Below are 15932 nucleotides of genomic sequence, written 5' to 3'. Positions count from 1 at the left end.
ATATATATATATATATATATATATATACATAACCATACAAAGACTAAAGAAACACTAAATACAACACAAAGGACGTAAGGGTAGATAAAAAGATGTAAATAAGAATAAAGCTTAGAATATAAAATATTAAAAATAATGCCCGAAGACAAGGAAAAGTATAAACTAATAACAAACACAGGGTTAAACTTAAATTATGGAAGATTTACGTGATAAAATACATGAAAACTACTTTTAAACCAATGTCAAATAACTGTACAACGACCATATCCCCTGACTACATAGGCCTAAGTCCTATATATGGCAGAAAGGGTTAAACGCTTTCGTCATTGTAAAGTAGTATATATATATATATATATATATATATATATATATATATATATATATATATATATATATATATAGAGAGAGAGAGAGAGAGAGAGAGAGAGAGAAGAGAGAGAGAGAGAGAGAGAGAGTTATATAAAAAGAACACAAACACACAAATTATTTATATATATATATATATATATATATATATATATATATATATATATATATATATATATATATATGTGTGTGTTGTGTGGTGTGTGTGTGTGTGTGTGCGTGTGCGCGCGCGCTGCATCATTTAGATATCCTGCGTAATGCTATTAAAAAATTAATAACAACGATGAAGCATACACTAATCTCTAGATACCAGTGACATATACAAAAACATAAATAAATAAAGACAAGCACCATAAATCTACTTGAGAATGACTTCAGACGGATATTATGTATTTATGTTAGTCGGTCTGACGACAAGATATCTCAAAATGCTACTGAGGTCCTCAAATATAATATTGATTCGGAAAGAGCGTTCATTCCTTTTTCAGATGGAGCCGGATACGACTTGAGGATGTTTTTTTCATTCACTTTAGTTGTTATAACGAATTTACATGAGCTGCTCCAGGTAACGGAAAAGTTGTCGCAATGAAAGCATAAAATTTACACAGGTGTCCACTAAGCATTTATTTTCTTTTTCTGTGAAAGGGATAAGCAAAGTTAGACACCAAATCTCTCTCTTTCTCTCATGTCTTGGCCTGAATCTTGGTTTTCTTATATCAACACAATTGTCTCCCATTTCTTTCATATTTCTTTGCACACATCTGCCTCCCCTATCCTTCTCTCTCTCTCTCTCTCTCTCTCTCTCTGTAATCTTCAATTCCAGGTTCTTCACTTCTTCAAACGAGTATGAAAATTAGGCAATAAATCTTGTGGTGAAAAGGCTTCTATTTGATTAAATTTTATCCATTATTTTTTCCTTGCACTTTCCTCTCTTTCGCTTTTATAACATACTTAGCATCCCATACAGTTGCATACGCTTAACCGTATCATCGTTAACACAAAAACACTTCCATTACTTTATTCTCCTACCGCCTTCCCCACTTTCCCACCCTATCACACACACAACCATATCTTACGCATTCACACTAAAAACCATCTTTGACACAAAGAAATTTCCACATATCACGCCTAACGTCAACACCATTCTCTTTGTATCTCCTTCTACTCCCCAAAAATACTATATCATCTCTTTGTATCTCTTCCTACTCCCCAAAAATACTCTACCATCTCTTTGTATATCTTTGTACGCCCCAAAAATACCCTATCACATTCTTGCAGTGCACTGTATCTCGTCAAGCACATCAAATTACTGTATCTTATAACTACACTGAAATTCTGCTCTCATCTCTCTCTCTCTCTCTCTCTCTCTCTCTCTCCACCCCAAAACAGTCTATGACTCACTCTTACAATCCTGTACTATCATTTTGCATCTCTCCTTGTAATCAAAAAACCATTTTTCATTTTCTACCCTTACCAAAAAAATCCTCTGCGCTTATGTTTTACTTTACATACAAAAAAAAAAATGTTTTCTGTACCTTTCTAAATATTAGAAAACTATCTTTGCAAATCACTCTTAAGAGTCTCGCTCCTGTACATCTAACAACTAAAATCTGGATTCACTTTCTTTGCATGCTGCCCAGCGTCCACAAACACATAATTAATCGATTTTCTCTCGCTTTCCTTGTTCACTTTCAGTCCATAAATCTACATCTAGCGCTCGGCAGGGAGCCCAACGCAGGTTGATGTATATGAGAGAGAGAGAAAGAGAGAGAGAGAGAATAAGGGGCCCAGCCGGGTTGAGACGGCGTCGTACCATTGACCTACACAAACGGTTGAGGGCATCGGGGCACGGTGACCCCATCGTCAGGAAGAGGACATAGTCATCGCTAAAATATTTTTGAAGATACCCAATGTATTTCCTACCTTGAAAATTGTTTTCTAAAAGACTTTCCTTTTTATGGAAGATGCATCAACGCCCCTCTATAATACGCTCTTGAGAGCACACGAAATATTTTTTGGTAACTTTCAATGTTTTTTCCAAGACTTCTTTCCTTTTTAAATGTCTTGATTTTTCCAAATCGTTTGAGAACGTTCTCAATTTCTTTCAGGATTTTATTTTAGAAGAGAGCGATTTCCTTACGTAGTTGCTTTGCAGCCCCGTGAAGGCGGATATCCGAATATAATACAAGAAAAGGATGACCAATATTCCCTCAGTTTCAAAAGTTACGCAAGCATTCACGGCGGCGTCAATAATGACTCTTGGCATCTCGAGGGGCAGGTGGGCGTAGACGGGTATAAATACATGGGTCTGTCAAAAGGTAAGGTCGAGTGTTTAACCAGCCAGGTGTTGCCACCCGTTCGATCTTCCCAGGACTATTTTCCCATTTGCTTGAAGATGATTCACAGGTGAGTCCCACTTGACTTGGAGTGCCCTCTCTTGTGGTGTCCAGACTACTCCCCATTTTCACTGTGTATGTGTTTGTGGGGGGAGAGGGCGGGGACTTTCTTCAGTGAACGCTTACTAGTATACGCTTTTTTTCTTTTTTTATAGAGTTGACACCCCTTAACCGTTGCGATGGTGAATTTCTACCCTGGTAATTGAATGCAAAGTAGAAATGATATGAATATCTCTGGCAGATGAATTTAGGATAGGAAAATCAATGCGAAAAGATAACTTTCTACCGCGCGTTTCTTTCAAAATTGCCGTTCATGCGATTCGAACGTCTTGTGGAAAATACAAGTAGAAAAATAATAATTCCTGGTAACACAGACACAAGCCAAACCTCATCGTCCGAAAGAGGACACAGTCAACGCTAAAACATTCTTGAGAATACCCAACATATTTTATACCTTCAAAACGATCTCCTTTGCAGAGTCTAAAACCTGCTCAGCTAGTGAAAACAGTCCAGTCTAGCATTTCAAAAAAAGGCACTTAACAGGAAAAGTTTGAAAGTTTGGTGACAAGAAAAATATTTCACAATTAATTATCTTTATGGCTGGAGCTCTCTGTTTCTCTCCCGGTTTTTTTCTGTACGCCAGCAAAGAAGAAAAGGCCTTACAAGTCCCACAAAATATTGCCGAGTACTAAAACATCCTCGAACGCAAAACCAAGCTTTAAATAGCGCCCTTTGCCGCCGCCTTCTCAGGTTTCTTTGTCGAAGTAGTGAAGAAACTGAACATGCAAGCGGGAGCAAAGATTGGGCCTTTTATTGGAAACTTCGGAACCAATTAAAACTTTCCCTCACGAGCTAAAGACTTAGACATCAATTTCATCCCGAACAAATAACACTAAATGGAAAAATAATGCAAGTTTCAAGAGAGCAATCTGCAGTATGCAGGCATGATATGCAATCGCACCATACTGTTCCGCCTCTGAAATGGGTAATCGCATGTCTGGGAACGAATTAAAAAGTGTAACCATACGACGAAATTATCACAAAAGTTCAGAAACATTTTTTGCCTCCCCCCCCCCCCCCCCCCCCCCCCCCACTCTCTCTCTCTCTCTCTCCCCCCCCCCCCCCCCCCCCCCCCCCCCCCCCCCCCCCCCCCCCCCCCCCCCCCCCCCACTCTCTCTATCTCTCTTTCTTCTCTCTCTCCTCTCTCTCTCCTCTCTCCTTCTCTCTCTCTCTATATATATATATATATATATATATATATATATATATATATTATATATATATAATATAGTGTATTTTTGTAAGTATGCGTGCATGAAAGGGTATACACCCTCTTGTATACACTTACATACACAGGTGCGTCAGAAGTGTACATACACACGATACTTAGTTTTCATTCAACTACACAGCCTGAAATCCCATATGTTCGGATTGCCGGACAACTAAGCAATATAGCCTGGTTGTCAAAAAAAAAAAAAATGCATACACACAAACAGTGTAACCCACCTGTCACAACCGTTAATAAACACACACACACACACATACAGAAGAACACGAAGGTAAAAAATTATAAATAAAAATCCGGAATGTCAATATATAGGCCTAGAACTGACACGCCGTTCCACAAGGCTAACGGAACCAAATGGCTGCCGCTGCCTATGTGAAGATTTACTTGGCAGTTACGGTCGATTTGGGGGCACAGAGGAAGGAGAGATGGAAGGGAGGAGAGAGGGGCGAGAGAGAGAGGAGAAAGAGAGAGACAGAGAGAGATAGAGAGAGAGAGAGAGAGAATTAAAGTCTTGTTTATAACGAGTGAGTGGAGAATAAGAGATTCTTAGTTCTCAGGATTTTCCGTAGCAAAAAAGGTTTTAACATTACGATTCTATCATTTCCGTTCGAGCACAATGGTAGCGAGACGATTTTCAGTAAGAAGATTACACATAAAACTTTTGGCGGATATTTTCTTTTTCTTTTCCGCAAAGCAATTTCTGCTCCTACTTTGATCTCATAAAGAAGTGAAGCACGGCTAGAAGTGCCACTGGAAATAATAATAATAATAATAATAATAATAATAATAATAATAATAATAATAATGATAATAATAATAATAATAATAATAATTATCATTATTATTATTATCATTATTATTATTAATGAAAAACTGAGATTCATTATACAAAATGCAATATACTGTAAAAAGAATGAAAAAATAAAAACAGCAGGATGAAACACTATAAGAACTGTTACTGAAATTGAAAAACTTACGTGATACAGTAGAACAGGATTTAGCCCAAAAGCCAAGCGCTGGGACCTACGAGGTCATTCGGCGCTGAAACTGAAATTGACGGTAGAAAGGTTTTTAAGGTGTAAAAGGAGGAAAACCTCGCAGTTGCACTATACATCAATTGTTAGGAGAGGGTGGAAAGTAAGATGAAAGCAAGAGAATATGAAAGGAGGTACAAAAATAGGTATGAAAAGGGTTGCAGCTACTCGTTGGACGAGTGGTTTACGCGCTCGCCTACCGATTCCGTAGTCGCGAGTTCGATTCCCCGCTCTGCCAACGTGGAATCGAGGAATTTGTTTCTGGTGAGTAGAAATTAATTTCTCGGTATAATGTGGTTCGGACCCACAATAGGTTGTAGGTCGCGTTGATATGTAACCACATAAAAATATGTAATCTTTCGGGCCAGCTCTAGGAGAGCTGTTAATCAGCCCAGTTGTCTGGTCAAACTAAGATATATTTAACTTACGGGCTGAAAGGACGCTGTAGAGTGCCTTAATAATGCCTACAGTGCACCGCATGCACTGACGGCACTACCCACTTACTTGAGTGATATAGTAGAAGAAATCAAGGCAGGCAAGTAGAAGCCTGAAGTGCTTTATGAAAGGAAAGGAAATGAAAGTTAGGCAAGAAATAAGAGAAAAAACTAGAAATTCTTCTAAGGTAAATATGGTAATTCGGGAGACTTAAAAAAAAATATGAAAGAAAACTTGGACTGGTCAGAAAATCATTATACTGAGGTCTGTTGACAATTTTTTTTCGATCTTTTTGTTCTCGTTTGAGACTACTTCATTAATCTAGTCTTCTTTTTGCTCTGTTTCGAAGACAGAGGAAACTAAACAATAATAATAATAAGTCGCCTTGCTCGGCGGTGGGTTGGTAGGCAGTGAGGTTAATATACCTCTGGTTTTCTAGATGCGTAGCTTTCCGCCGTTGAGGGCGACAAGTTTGCGGGTTACGCCACGGCCGTGTTGACGCCCCTAACCCTGTCACGCATGTCTTCCTCACTCAGGTAGGAGAGGTGCTCGCTGATTTCTTCGTAGATGGGAGGTTCGCGCTGGTCCTCCGCTCGGTCATCTGCTTAGTGGTGGTGGTTTCTTGTTGGGATGTCATATCCGGTATTGTCAATTCCATAGTCATCGGGATCAGGACGGACAGCTTCAGCACCTATTTCCTTCCGCCCATTCTTCACGCAGGCGGTGATGTTCCTCCTTCAGGTTCTTCAGATCGGCAGTCTTCTCCCGTAGTTGCCGCTGTAGGAGGGATGTGCTGAAGTCCCTGGTCCTTTCTTCATTTCTTGCTGTGGGGTCATGCAGACTGATGTTTGTATATTTCGGAAGGGGAACCTCTCGTAGGCTAGTTTTGTTAAAAATAGTTGCTACTTCAGCACCATTAATCTTGAAGAGTCCTCTCTATATATATAATTTTACCGGAACGATATGAAAATGTCAAAAAAAAATCTAAATCTGTAAAAAACTCTAATACCCACAAATTATGGTGCTAAATATCGTAATTGATATGTCAATCAAACGCCCGGATGAATTCTCTTGCCTCATTGTAACTCACTGCCACTAAAACCAGTTTCGGAGGACTGTTGCTTGTCTCTAATCATTGATGTTTGGATGGAAGTAAAATAATGAAAAAAATAAATTAACTAATTAATGAAAAAGTGAAGGATAACAAAACGCAGTAATGATACCCGGCTTCCGAGAAAAAGGTCATAAAGGTCCAAATAAACATGACGCCAAATTTAACGACAAGAGTTGACGTTTAATTGACTCGAGCAATTGTGTGTTTAGTACTAAAAATAATTTTTAGTACATACGCCAGCAAGGCAAGCTGTGCCGAATAAAAGAGGCAAATTGGTAGGAGAATGAGAGGTCTATAGACCGGCCCACTAAAGGATGACGAACTGCAGTTCAGGGATACAGAGGCTGAATTAAATTTCGAAAGCTAGCAGCAGCCGCAGGAAATAGATAAAGGAGAAGTATGTAAAGAAAATGACTCCAGGCGTTGACATAACGTAACTAATAAATTAGAAGGAAAAGAATACAAGTATAGCAAAATGTCATCAAGATTACAAATAAATACCACAAAGGTTTCAAGTATGTATTTTAATCACATTAATTGAAGACCGGTATCAATAGTAAGAAAAATAGTATACACGAACCTCCGGAATACGGGTTGCGATAAAACCTACTTGCAGAGGTCGATGGGACCGACAACGTGATGTCTCTACCTAGCCCAAGTGTGACGACGCAAAAAAAAAAAAGTGGGGGTGGGGAGGGGGGGAATTTAGAACTGGTGCTAAACTCTGAGGGAAGTAGGAGACCTGCATAAACAAACAGACATTCCGTTTTCCAAACAGGATTAAAAGTGATACAAACTTGTAAAATTTATGCACAGACCTTTTTGCCCATTCTTGATCATCCTACAACACCTCGCTTTCTTTCCAGGTCAGGCAGAGCCCTGATCGCAGTGACGATCAGCCTGTGGGCCGTGGCCCTGACGGCATCGTCGGACAACCACGAATCGACTGCCGGCGGGAACGTCCTGTACAAGCCCATCAGCAACGACAACGCCACCCGCGCCGCCATGTACTGGAGGCACATGATCGACCGCCACCCGCAGGCGGCTGCCCAGGCCTCGATGTACTGGAGGGTGTTATCGGCGGAGGATCCCGAAGGCGCGGCCACGGCCGCCATGGAGATGCGCAAGTCCACGGCGTCCGACCCGGAGGGCATGGCCCAGACGGCCTTCCTCTACCAGAGACTCTCCTCGCGCAACGAGGACTACGCGCAGCTGGCGCTTGACTACTGGCGGAAGATGGCGGCCAACGACCCCGAGGTCACGGCCAGGTCAGCCATGTACTGGCAGACAGATCCGGAGGCGGCCATGTATTGGTAGTGCCGTCTCGCCTCTTCTCTTTAGCTAGCATTAATAATCCTCTGCATTATTTATCATTTCACGTCAAGTACAATCACTGAAATGCGCTCTCTGCTTGCGTAACAAGTGTTCGTATTTTTTCAAAATTTGAAAAAGCCATCCACTTCTTTTGTTATTTCTAAGAATATGACTACTCGGCAAAGGCGTTTGTTCACATACAAATAAAATCCACTCATACTCTACAAACGCTCAGTACTACAGCTTTGTCCATTTTTCTTAATGTCATACAATTACAAGTCACCCGTTTGAAAATAAATGTGTCAATAAAATACATTATCCTCTCCAGAAAAACAAAAGCAACACACATCTATTATAATTTAGTCTGACCACAAGAAAGAAGGCATAGAAAAGACTTTAAAATATTCTTTGTAACTACCGTTTTTGTTATTGCACTCCTGGAAATGTTTTCTTTGGTTGTGTGAGAGTTACATTACAATTTTCCTTCGCAATATTATTTCCTCGTGGTTTTGTGTCCGTTTTCCCAGTACTTTTGTAGCATTTTTTGACCAACTTTAAACTTTTACAATGCTGACTGACTGTTGCTTACGCATATATGTATATGTATATACGTATATGCATATATATATGCATATACATATATAATATATATATGCATATATACATACACTGTGCACTAAAATCATTAAATGCAAGAACACAGAACTAACCTTAATGAGCTCATATCGACGGATTCTTCTGTGTTGATGCTGATAGAAGAATACCCTCCTCCGTTTTCTACGAACTGCTGCACCTCTTTCTCCTGTACCCCAGACTAAAGAAAAAGATGGGTATGTAAATTGAAAAAATTAAAAGTATATTGTTGCTGGATAATATAACTGATTTTAATAATGGGAATTTTCTGAGGTAAAAAATACATATGTACTCTTATTAAACAAACATAGACCTAAATATATACTTATATTAAGCATACTCGATTTTTTTGGTCTTTTTTCTCAACAAATGAAAGCAAAAATTAATGAGCAAACTATGCTAACACCAAAAATGAAAATCCTGTAGGAACAAAACCAAGGAAATGTTAATTCTGGTCTTAAGGATGGTGAAGTGCTCTTTCATAACATGAACACAATTATAAAAATAAAAAATAAAATCTGTTACTTAAGGACACTGAAAGCCAAACATTCCTGAAATTCCAATAATAATAATAATAATAATAATAATAATAATAATAATAATAATAATAATAAGAATAATAATAATAATAAGAAGAAGAAGAAGAAGAAGAAGAAGAAGAAGAAGAGAGAAGAAGAAGAAGAAGAAGAAGAAGAAGAAGAAGAAGAAGAAGAAACTTAAAAATAATGAAGACTAGCAGGGGACAAATGTCAATTTATTATTCATTCTAAACATTTGCCCTATTACATCTTTAAACCCTTGGACTTCCCAACTCTCTCTCTCTCTCTCTCTCTCTCTCTCTCTCTCTCTCTCTCTCATAGTGCCACGGTAAGTGGCAATTACATAAACGTCGAGGTTTTAAGGCACAGGAAATGAGCTTGTTATTTCATTCCAGACCACTAATGAGTTTCAAAAATCAAGCAATTGAGCTTAAAAGCTCTCCTACATATCACGAGCTTCCATAATCTGGAAGCAATTTTACTCACAATTACCAAGACACGAGGTAAAACCTTTAATCCTTATACTCTGGAGATAAATTTACCAAAATGACTGAATTGAATATAGAATTAAGGCCAAGCGCTAGGACCAACGAGGTCATTCCGCTCTGAGACGGAAACAGACAGTAAAAGTTTGAAAAGTATAACAAGAAGAAAATCTCGCAGTTGCACTATGAATCAGTTGTTAAGAGAGGGTGGAAGGTAAGATGGAAGAAAGAGAATATGAAAGGAGGTACAGTACAAGGAACGAAAGGTATTGCAGCTAGGGGCCGAAGGCACGCTGCAAAAAAAACCTTAAGTGATCTGAATTCATATTCCTACAAGCAATACTTTCTCATTACATCCCTGGTTCTAGTTACTACGTAGTTGGCTCTCCCATGATTTCTTCTGAACTCGAGATTTTGGAAAGTCTGACCATTTGTCAGGCACTCAGCTTCCTTGATATTTCCGTAAAAATTGTATACCTAATTATAAAAATAAGGACCCAAACACACCAAAATAACGCCAAATGACCTAATCAATGCTTCAAAAAGTTTTATATGGCATCCCTGCCGCTTGAGGCCTCTACCCTATTCTATTATTGCATGTCACTTTACCAACAAATGCATGGAAAATGTTCAGACAGAAAACAATGGAAATATATATATATATATATATAATATATATATATATATATATATATATATATATATATATGATATATATACACACACACATATATATATATATATAATATATATATATATATAATATATATATATATATATATATATATATATATATATATATATATATATATATATATATATATTTATGAACATACCTAACCTTAGACAGTTCCAGCCATTAGTGATGAACATTTAAAAAAATATGACTACTTGCCTCTGGTATTGTTGAAAAAAGTAACTGTTAACTGACGAAAGGTTAAAAGATATGAAAATAGGTAAGCTCACTAGTACTTGAAATGATCAGAAACTTATCAACAGCCTTTCAAAGAATCTTAATATCAACGACGTTTCTTTTGCCGTAGACCAGACGATAATGAAAATGTCATAAAAGCTCTCGCTCTTTTATAACAAAATTAAGAAACTTTATAATCGAATTATAGAAAAATACAAAGCCCGGGAGCAATAACATTTTACAACAAACTATTAACGCATTTATAATCTTTAGTCGGAGAAAAAAGCCAGACAGACGGATGAGGGAGGAGGGAAGGGGGGAAGAAGAGTTTCAAATTTCAATGCATGTTTTACTAGAAGAAATAAAGTAAAGAGCTTTCAGATCGCGCAACGTATTGAGGGGTGAAAGGCAATTAATCTACATTCCTGGTTTTAAATTATTACAAAATTTCAACAGAAGGGTCTCATTTCTTCATATAATTATAGTATGTAATATATATATATATATATATATATATATATATATATATATATATATATATATATACAGTGGTACCTCGACATACAAAAGGAACAACTAACGAAAAATTCGAGTTACGAAAGCAAATACGAAGATTTTTTTGGCTCTACATATGAATATAGTTCAGGATATGAAAGGTTGTTGCTGTAAAGTCCTGAGATTTGCCCGGACCACCGATAACAATTTTAAAACTCGCCAGCCGCCAACTGAGTAGACTCGCCACCATCCTCCCGCTCTCCCATTGGTTCCTGATGCTAGTCACTGCCATAAGATCCTGCTCTCCTATTGGTCAGCATCTCTCCCATCATGCATCTACATAGCGGGGTTCTTCTTCACCCATTGCTTCGCACCAGCGTTATCGTACGCACACGGAATTCGTTCATTCACATATACGATTTAGTTTGTTAATGTAAATTCGTGTTAGTGATTTCGTTGTACTACTTTATCGTGTTGTGTGAGAACTTAATTAGTATACTACATAACTTAATTACGTACAGTATAGTCATGGGTCCCAAGAAAGTTGCTGAAGTTCACGGAAAGAAGAGGATGCTTTCTAGATCGCTAAGGAATACGGCCGAAATCCGTCGACAATAGGCACCATCCTTAAGCAGAAGAAAGCCATCAAAGCAGCTACACCTTCCAAGAGCATGATTGTTTTGTCCAACAAGAGGAGCCACGTGCATGATGAGATGGAGAGGCTGCTTCTTCTATGGATTGAGGACAAAGAAATCGCTGGCAATACGATAATCGAGATGGCAATCTGCCAGAAGGCCAGCGCTCTTTTTGGCGATTTGATTGCCCAGGTCAAAGACGACGGAGGAGAAGGCACATCGACGGCAACCCCAGACCTCAAGGCTTCTCATGGGTGGTTCAAGAAATTCCGTAAACAGACTGGCATCCATTCGATGGTGAAGAAATTGAAATTTTGTAAAAAACGTAAAGTATAAAAAAGTAAAAAAAAGTGTAAAAATAAAAAAAAAGAAAAAAAAATGTAATTTTAAGTTTTTTGTAAAGTTAAGTGTTACGGTTTTGTTAATGTGTTTCATAAAGTTTAGTTTATGTTTCCTGACATTTTTAATGTGTTTCGTTAAGTTAAGTGTACGTACTACATAACAAATTTCCTGCCGTTTGTCCTCCTCCTCTGTCGCCACTTTCGGAGATAGCCTCACTCAAAAGGTAAGGTTCCACATTTTACTAGATACGTACATATGTACGTACAGTATTTCTTGTATACCATGTACATATTATTTGTACATATTAGTAGCACGTATTAAGTTAGGTACTGAATGGTCCAAATTGTTGTATTTCATTGTTTATTGGTCAATTTAGCTTTATCATAAAATTTACTTGGGTGTTTTTGTAGGCCTTGGAACGAATTAGACAATTTACATGTAAAAAGCGGTTCAAGATACGGAAAGCTCAGGTTACGAAGGCCACCTCGGAACGGATTAATTTCATATGTCGAGGTACCACTGTATATATATATATATATATATATATATATATATATATATATATATATATATATATATATATATATATATATATATATATATATATATATATATATATATATATATATATATATATATCTATATATATATATATACACATACATAGTATCTAATAAAAGGAGTCCATAAAAATGCCAAAATATAGCTAGTAAGTACTATATTTCAGAGACTACTGTCTCTCTCTTTAGGTTGGTAATGAATGAAAAAAGTTACACAAGAAGCCGTATTACGAGGTCATCCCCATTGATAATTCCTCTTTAATCTTCTCAAGTGTTGGATGCAGGAAGATTTTATCAATGACATCTGAATTCACGACACCCTTTGAGATATTCATTACTGTGTTTCTTTAATCAACGCTGACTCTATCATCTGGCTTTTGTACCGACATTTGCTGCTATAAATTATATGTGACAAATTACAGTTTATTCTGTGGTTATGGTTTTTTTATATGGTTAAAACAGCCGAGCTCTGTTGTCCATACTTAACTGACCATTATGCTGTATTAATCTCTGGGGAAGTTATTTCCCGGTAACTTCTCTCATTAATTATCAACCTGAAGAGAGAGATAGCAGTCTTTGAAATATAGTACTTACTTTCTATATTTTGGCATTTTTATGGGCTCCTTTCATAAGATGGAATTGTTAGCAGTCATATATATATATATATATATATATATATATATATATATATATATATATATTATATATATATATGAAAAATGAGACTCTTCTGTTGAAATATTTTTAAAATTTAATAACAGTAATGATCACACTACAAGAAGCATTTCAACTATGGTCACATTCGCTCCCACCACTGATTCTCAGGCCTGACTGTGACCCATAACCACCTTAACAAGATTACGTAGGTGCAATGCGGAAGTACGGAGGGTGATAATAACAGAGCATCACAAGGGTAGACAACTGAACTGTACATATCCCATTACAGCAAATTAAATTACTACGTATATATGTTTAATTTTTACCTATTCTATAACACAGGGGAATATTAACATTTAGAACAACTGACGCAACACATCACCTTAATCTAAACCTCCTGCATTTTTCCCTACCGTAGTTCCTCGTTGAACGAGTGGGCTACGTGCTCGCCTACCGATTTGGCAGTCCGAGTTCGCTTCCCCGCTCTGTCTGTAATGCATACATTATGTTAATATAGATATTTTCCATATCTGTAAAGAAACCCATGTCCCAAGGGGTCATAGGCGAGTTAGGAGAGTGATCAATAGCCATAACAGGACGTAAAACTAGACCATGCCATGCAATGCTTGCAGTGGCCTGGTTTGCATTTATCTGTATCAACAATTGTCACATCTTGTAAACAGGTCATAGCGCCTTCCATGAGAATGCTGGTGACCCATCACCTGTAGCGGAAACACGTGACTTCTGAGTCATATGAACACGTATCTGTTATTTTTGTAATATGCTGAGATAGCTATTGTCAGCTATCGATGCGACCCTCTTGTAAAGTTAGTTCTATCCTCATTCTCCAACAGAGCGGTCATCTGACCAACCTTTCCTATACTCCTGTGATGGAGCTGAGAATAAAGTTGTTAACATTAATTCAGGAAGTTTGAGTCATCTCCCTTATTCTGAAGAAGAAACAAAATCTACTTAATGTCACTCAGACGAGAAAGGGAAAAGGAACCACAATGCTTGCGTATCACAGTCGCAAGAACAAACATACAACTGGTCGCCGTCCTATACCATTGTAAGTGGTGGTTCGCAGACAGTTATATGTCTACGTGGAATCAGAGGAACTTATTTCTGGTGATTAGAAATTCATTTCTCGATATAATGTGGTTCGGATCTCACAATAAGCTGCAGGTCCCGTTGCTAAATACCCAATTGGTTCCTACCCACGTAATAATATCCAATCCTTCGATCCAGCCCTAGGCTGTTAATCAGTTCAGTGGTCTGGTTAAACTAAGATATACTTAACTTTTCCCTATCGTTGCCTCATCTTCGCTCGTCCGGTTATAGATAGTAAAAATGACAATGATCATCTCATGCAATAAATACAAATTAAAACCTACATTTCAAAACTAAATCCTACGATCCTTTGAACATTAAGTCACCTTAAACACAAGACAACCTAGCTGTGGTCGGAGTTAATATCAGAAGCTAAGCTGCATGTGTGAAATGGATCCTCTGATTTACTCAAGGTTTTGCATGGTGTTCGCAAATAGGAGCTTTGCCCTATATTGTATATGATCTTTAGAAAACTAAAAATAAGTTCGAATTCTTGAAACTTGAGAAGACGCGTAGAAGCGGTGTAGAAGTAGGAATGTTAAGTACTAAAGAAGGAAGCGAACGTCAATACTGGATTAATAATGGAATACTGAGAAAAAAAAAGTCTTTTCAACCAAGAGCTTCAAAATGGAAGCTGACTGTTGGAAAGGATCTACGAAAAAAAGGAGAGAACGGTGTATGTCCGACTGACCTATGGATTCCTAAGGATCCTACGGAAAAGTTCGATTCCGATTACCGCTGTGGCTTGTGAAAGACATTTTGAGATTTACTGAATAAGCCCTCTGGTTTTCTTTGAAACTGTTAATTTGATGAAGAATTTCATCAAGAATTGGAAATAATGATACATTATGCACAATCCATTTAAAGGCTGAGTGATACAGCTCTCGGCACACGTTTGCTACTTTCGTGTTGGTTCCCAGCCTACCAATAACCAGGAATAATAGTGCCAACAACCAGATCATCCAACTGTAAATAGTTACCAGCGTCTGCTAGGAGTCAAGCAGAAGGGAATAGGGGTGGCGACCCCATCCCTAAAAAATTGCTGAAAAACCTGAAAGGTAAAACGTACTGGCTTCATTACCTTCAAAAGAAAAAAAAGTATGGTCTATATATAATATATATAATCTATAATATATATATATATATATATATGTGTGTGTGTGTGTGTGTGTGTGTGTTGTGTGTGTGTGTGTGTATGCGTATGTATTTATATAACACACACATATATGTAGATATTTGTATATGTGTGTGTTGTAATGTATATAACATATATTATAAAAAGACACGGAAGCAAGGGGACATTCTATCGAGGGGACATACCCTTCCAGCCAGGCCCAGCGAAGCATCACCTGAACTTCACTTACACAAATGAACCTATGGAGAAAAGCCGTGACAGCAAACGACATCTTTCCATAGATCCATTTCACGGAAGACGGAGCCCTCATTGATCAGAAGCCTTTCCTTGATCAAAGCATGAAGAAGTGATGGCATGGCAAAAGGGGTGTGTGCGCGCGCGTGTGGACAGTGAGATAAATCATGGTATGGACACAAGTTGGGCACAGTAGAAGGCATCTATCCACCACTCCCCCCACCCCTTTGGACTCCTTTTGGAAACT

General features: G+C 37.8%; 2 protein-coding genes across 3 annotated transcripts in view; one reads left to right on the top strand and one right to left on the bottom strand.

Annotated features, from left to right (window-relative positions):
- LOC135225706 (procollagen-lysine,2-oxoglutarate 5-dioxygenase 1-like) overlaps positions 1 to 15932 on the bottom strand; it is a 151948-nt gene that overhangs the window by 65072 nt on the left and 70944 nt on the right. For both annotated transcript variants that reach the window (XM_064265071.1, XM_064265070.1), the window contains one exon: positions 8658 to 8761. In XM_064265071.1, coding sequence (XP_064121141.1) covers positions 8658 to 8761 — 104 coding nt within the window. The remainder of the gene's footprint in view (positions 1 to 8657; positions 8762 to 15932) is intronic.
- Positions 2695 to 8915, top strand: LOC135225709 (uncharacterized). Its single transcript, XM_064265074.1, has 2 exons — positions 2695 to 2772; positions 7500 to 8915. The coding sequence occupies exons 1-2, from the start codon at positions 2762 to 2764 to the stop codon at positions 7948 to 7950; spliced, it is 462 nt and encodes a 153-aa protein (XP_064121144.1). The 5' UTR covers positions 2695 to 2761; the 3' UTR covers positions 7951 to 8915.

Source organism: Macrobrachium nipponense, chromosome 13 (assembly GCF_015104395.2).
Source record: "Macrobrachium nipponense isolate FS-2020 chromosome 13, ASM1510439v2, whole genome shotgun sequence".
Lineage (NCBI taxonomy): Eukaryota > Metazoa > Arthropoda > Malacostraca > Decapoda > Palaemonidae > Macrobrachium > Macrobrachium nipponense.
This window is presented reverse-complemented; position numbering and strand designations above follow the sequence as displayed.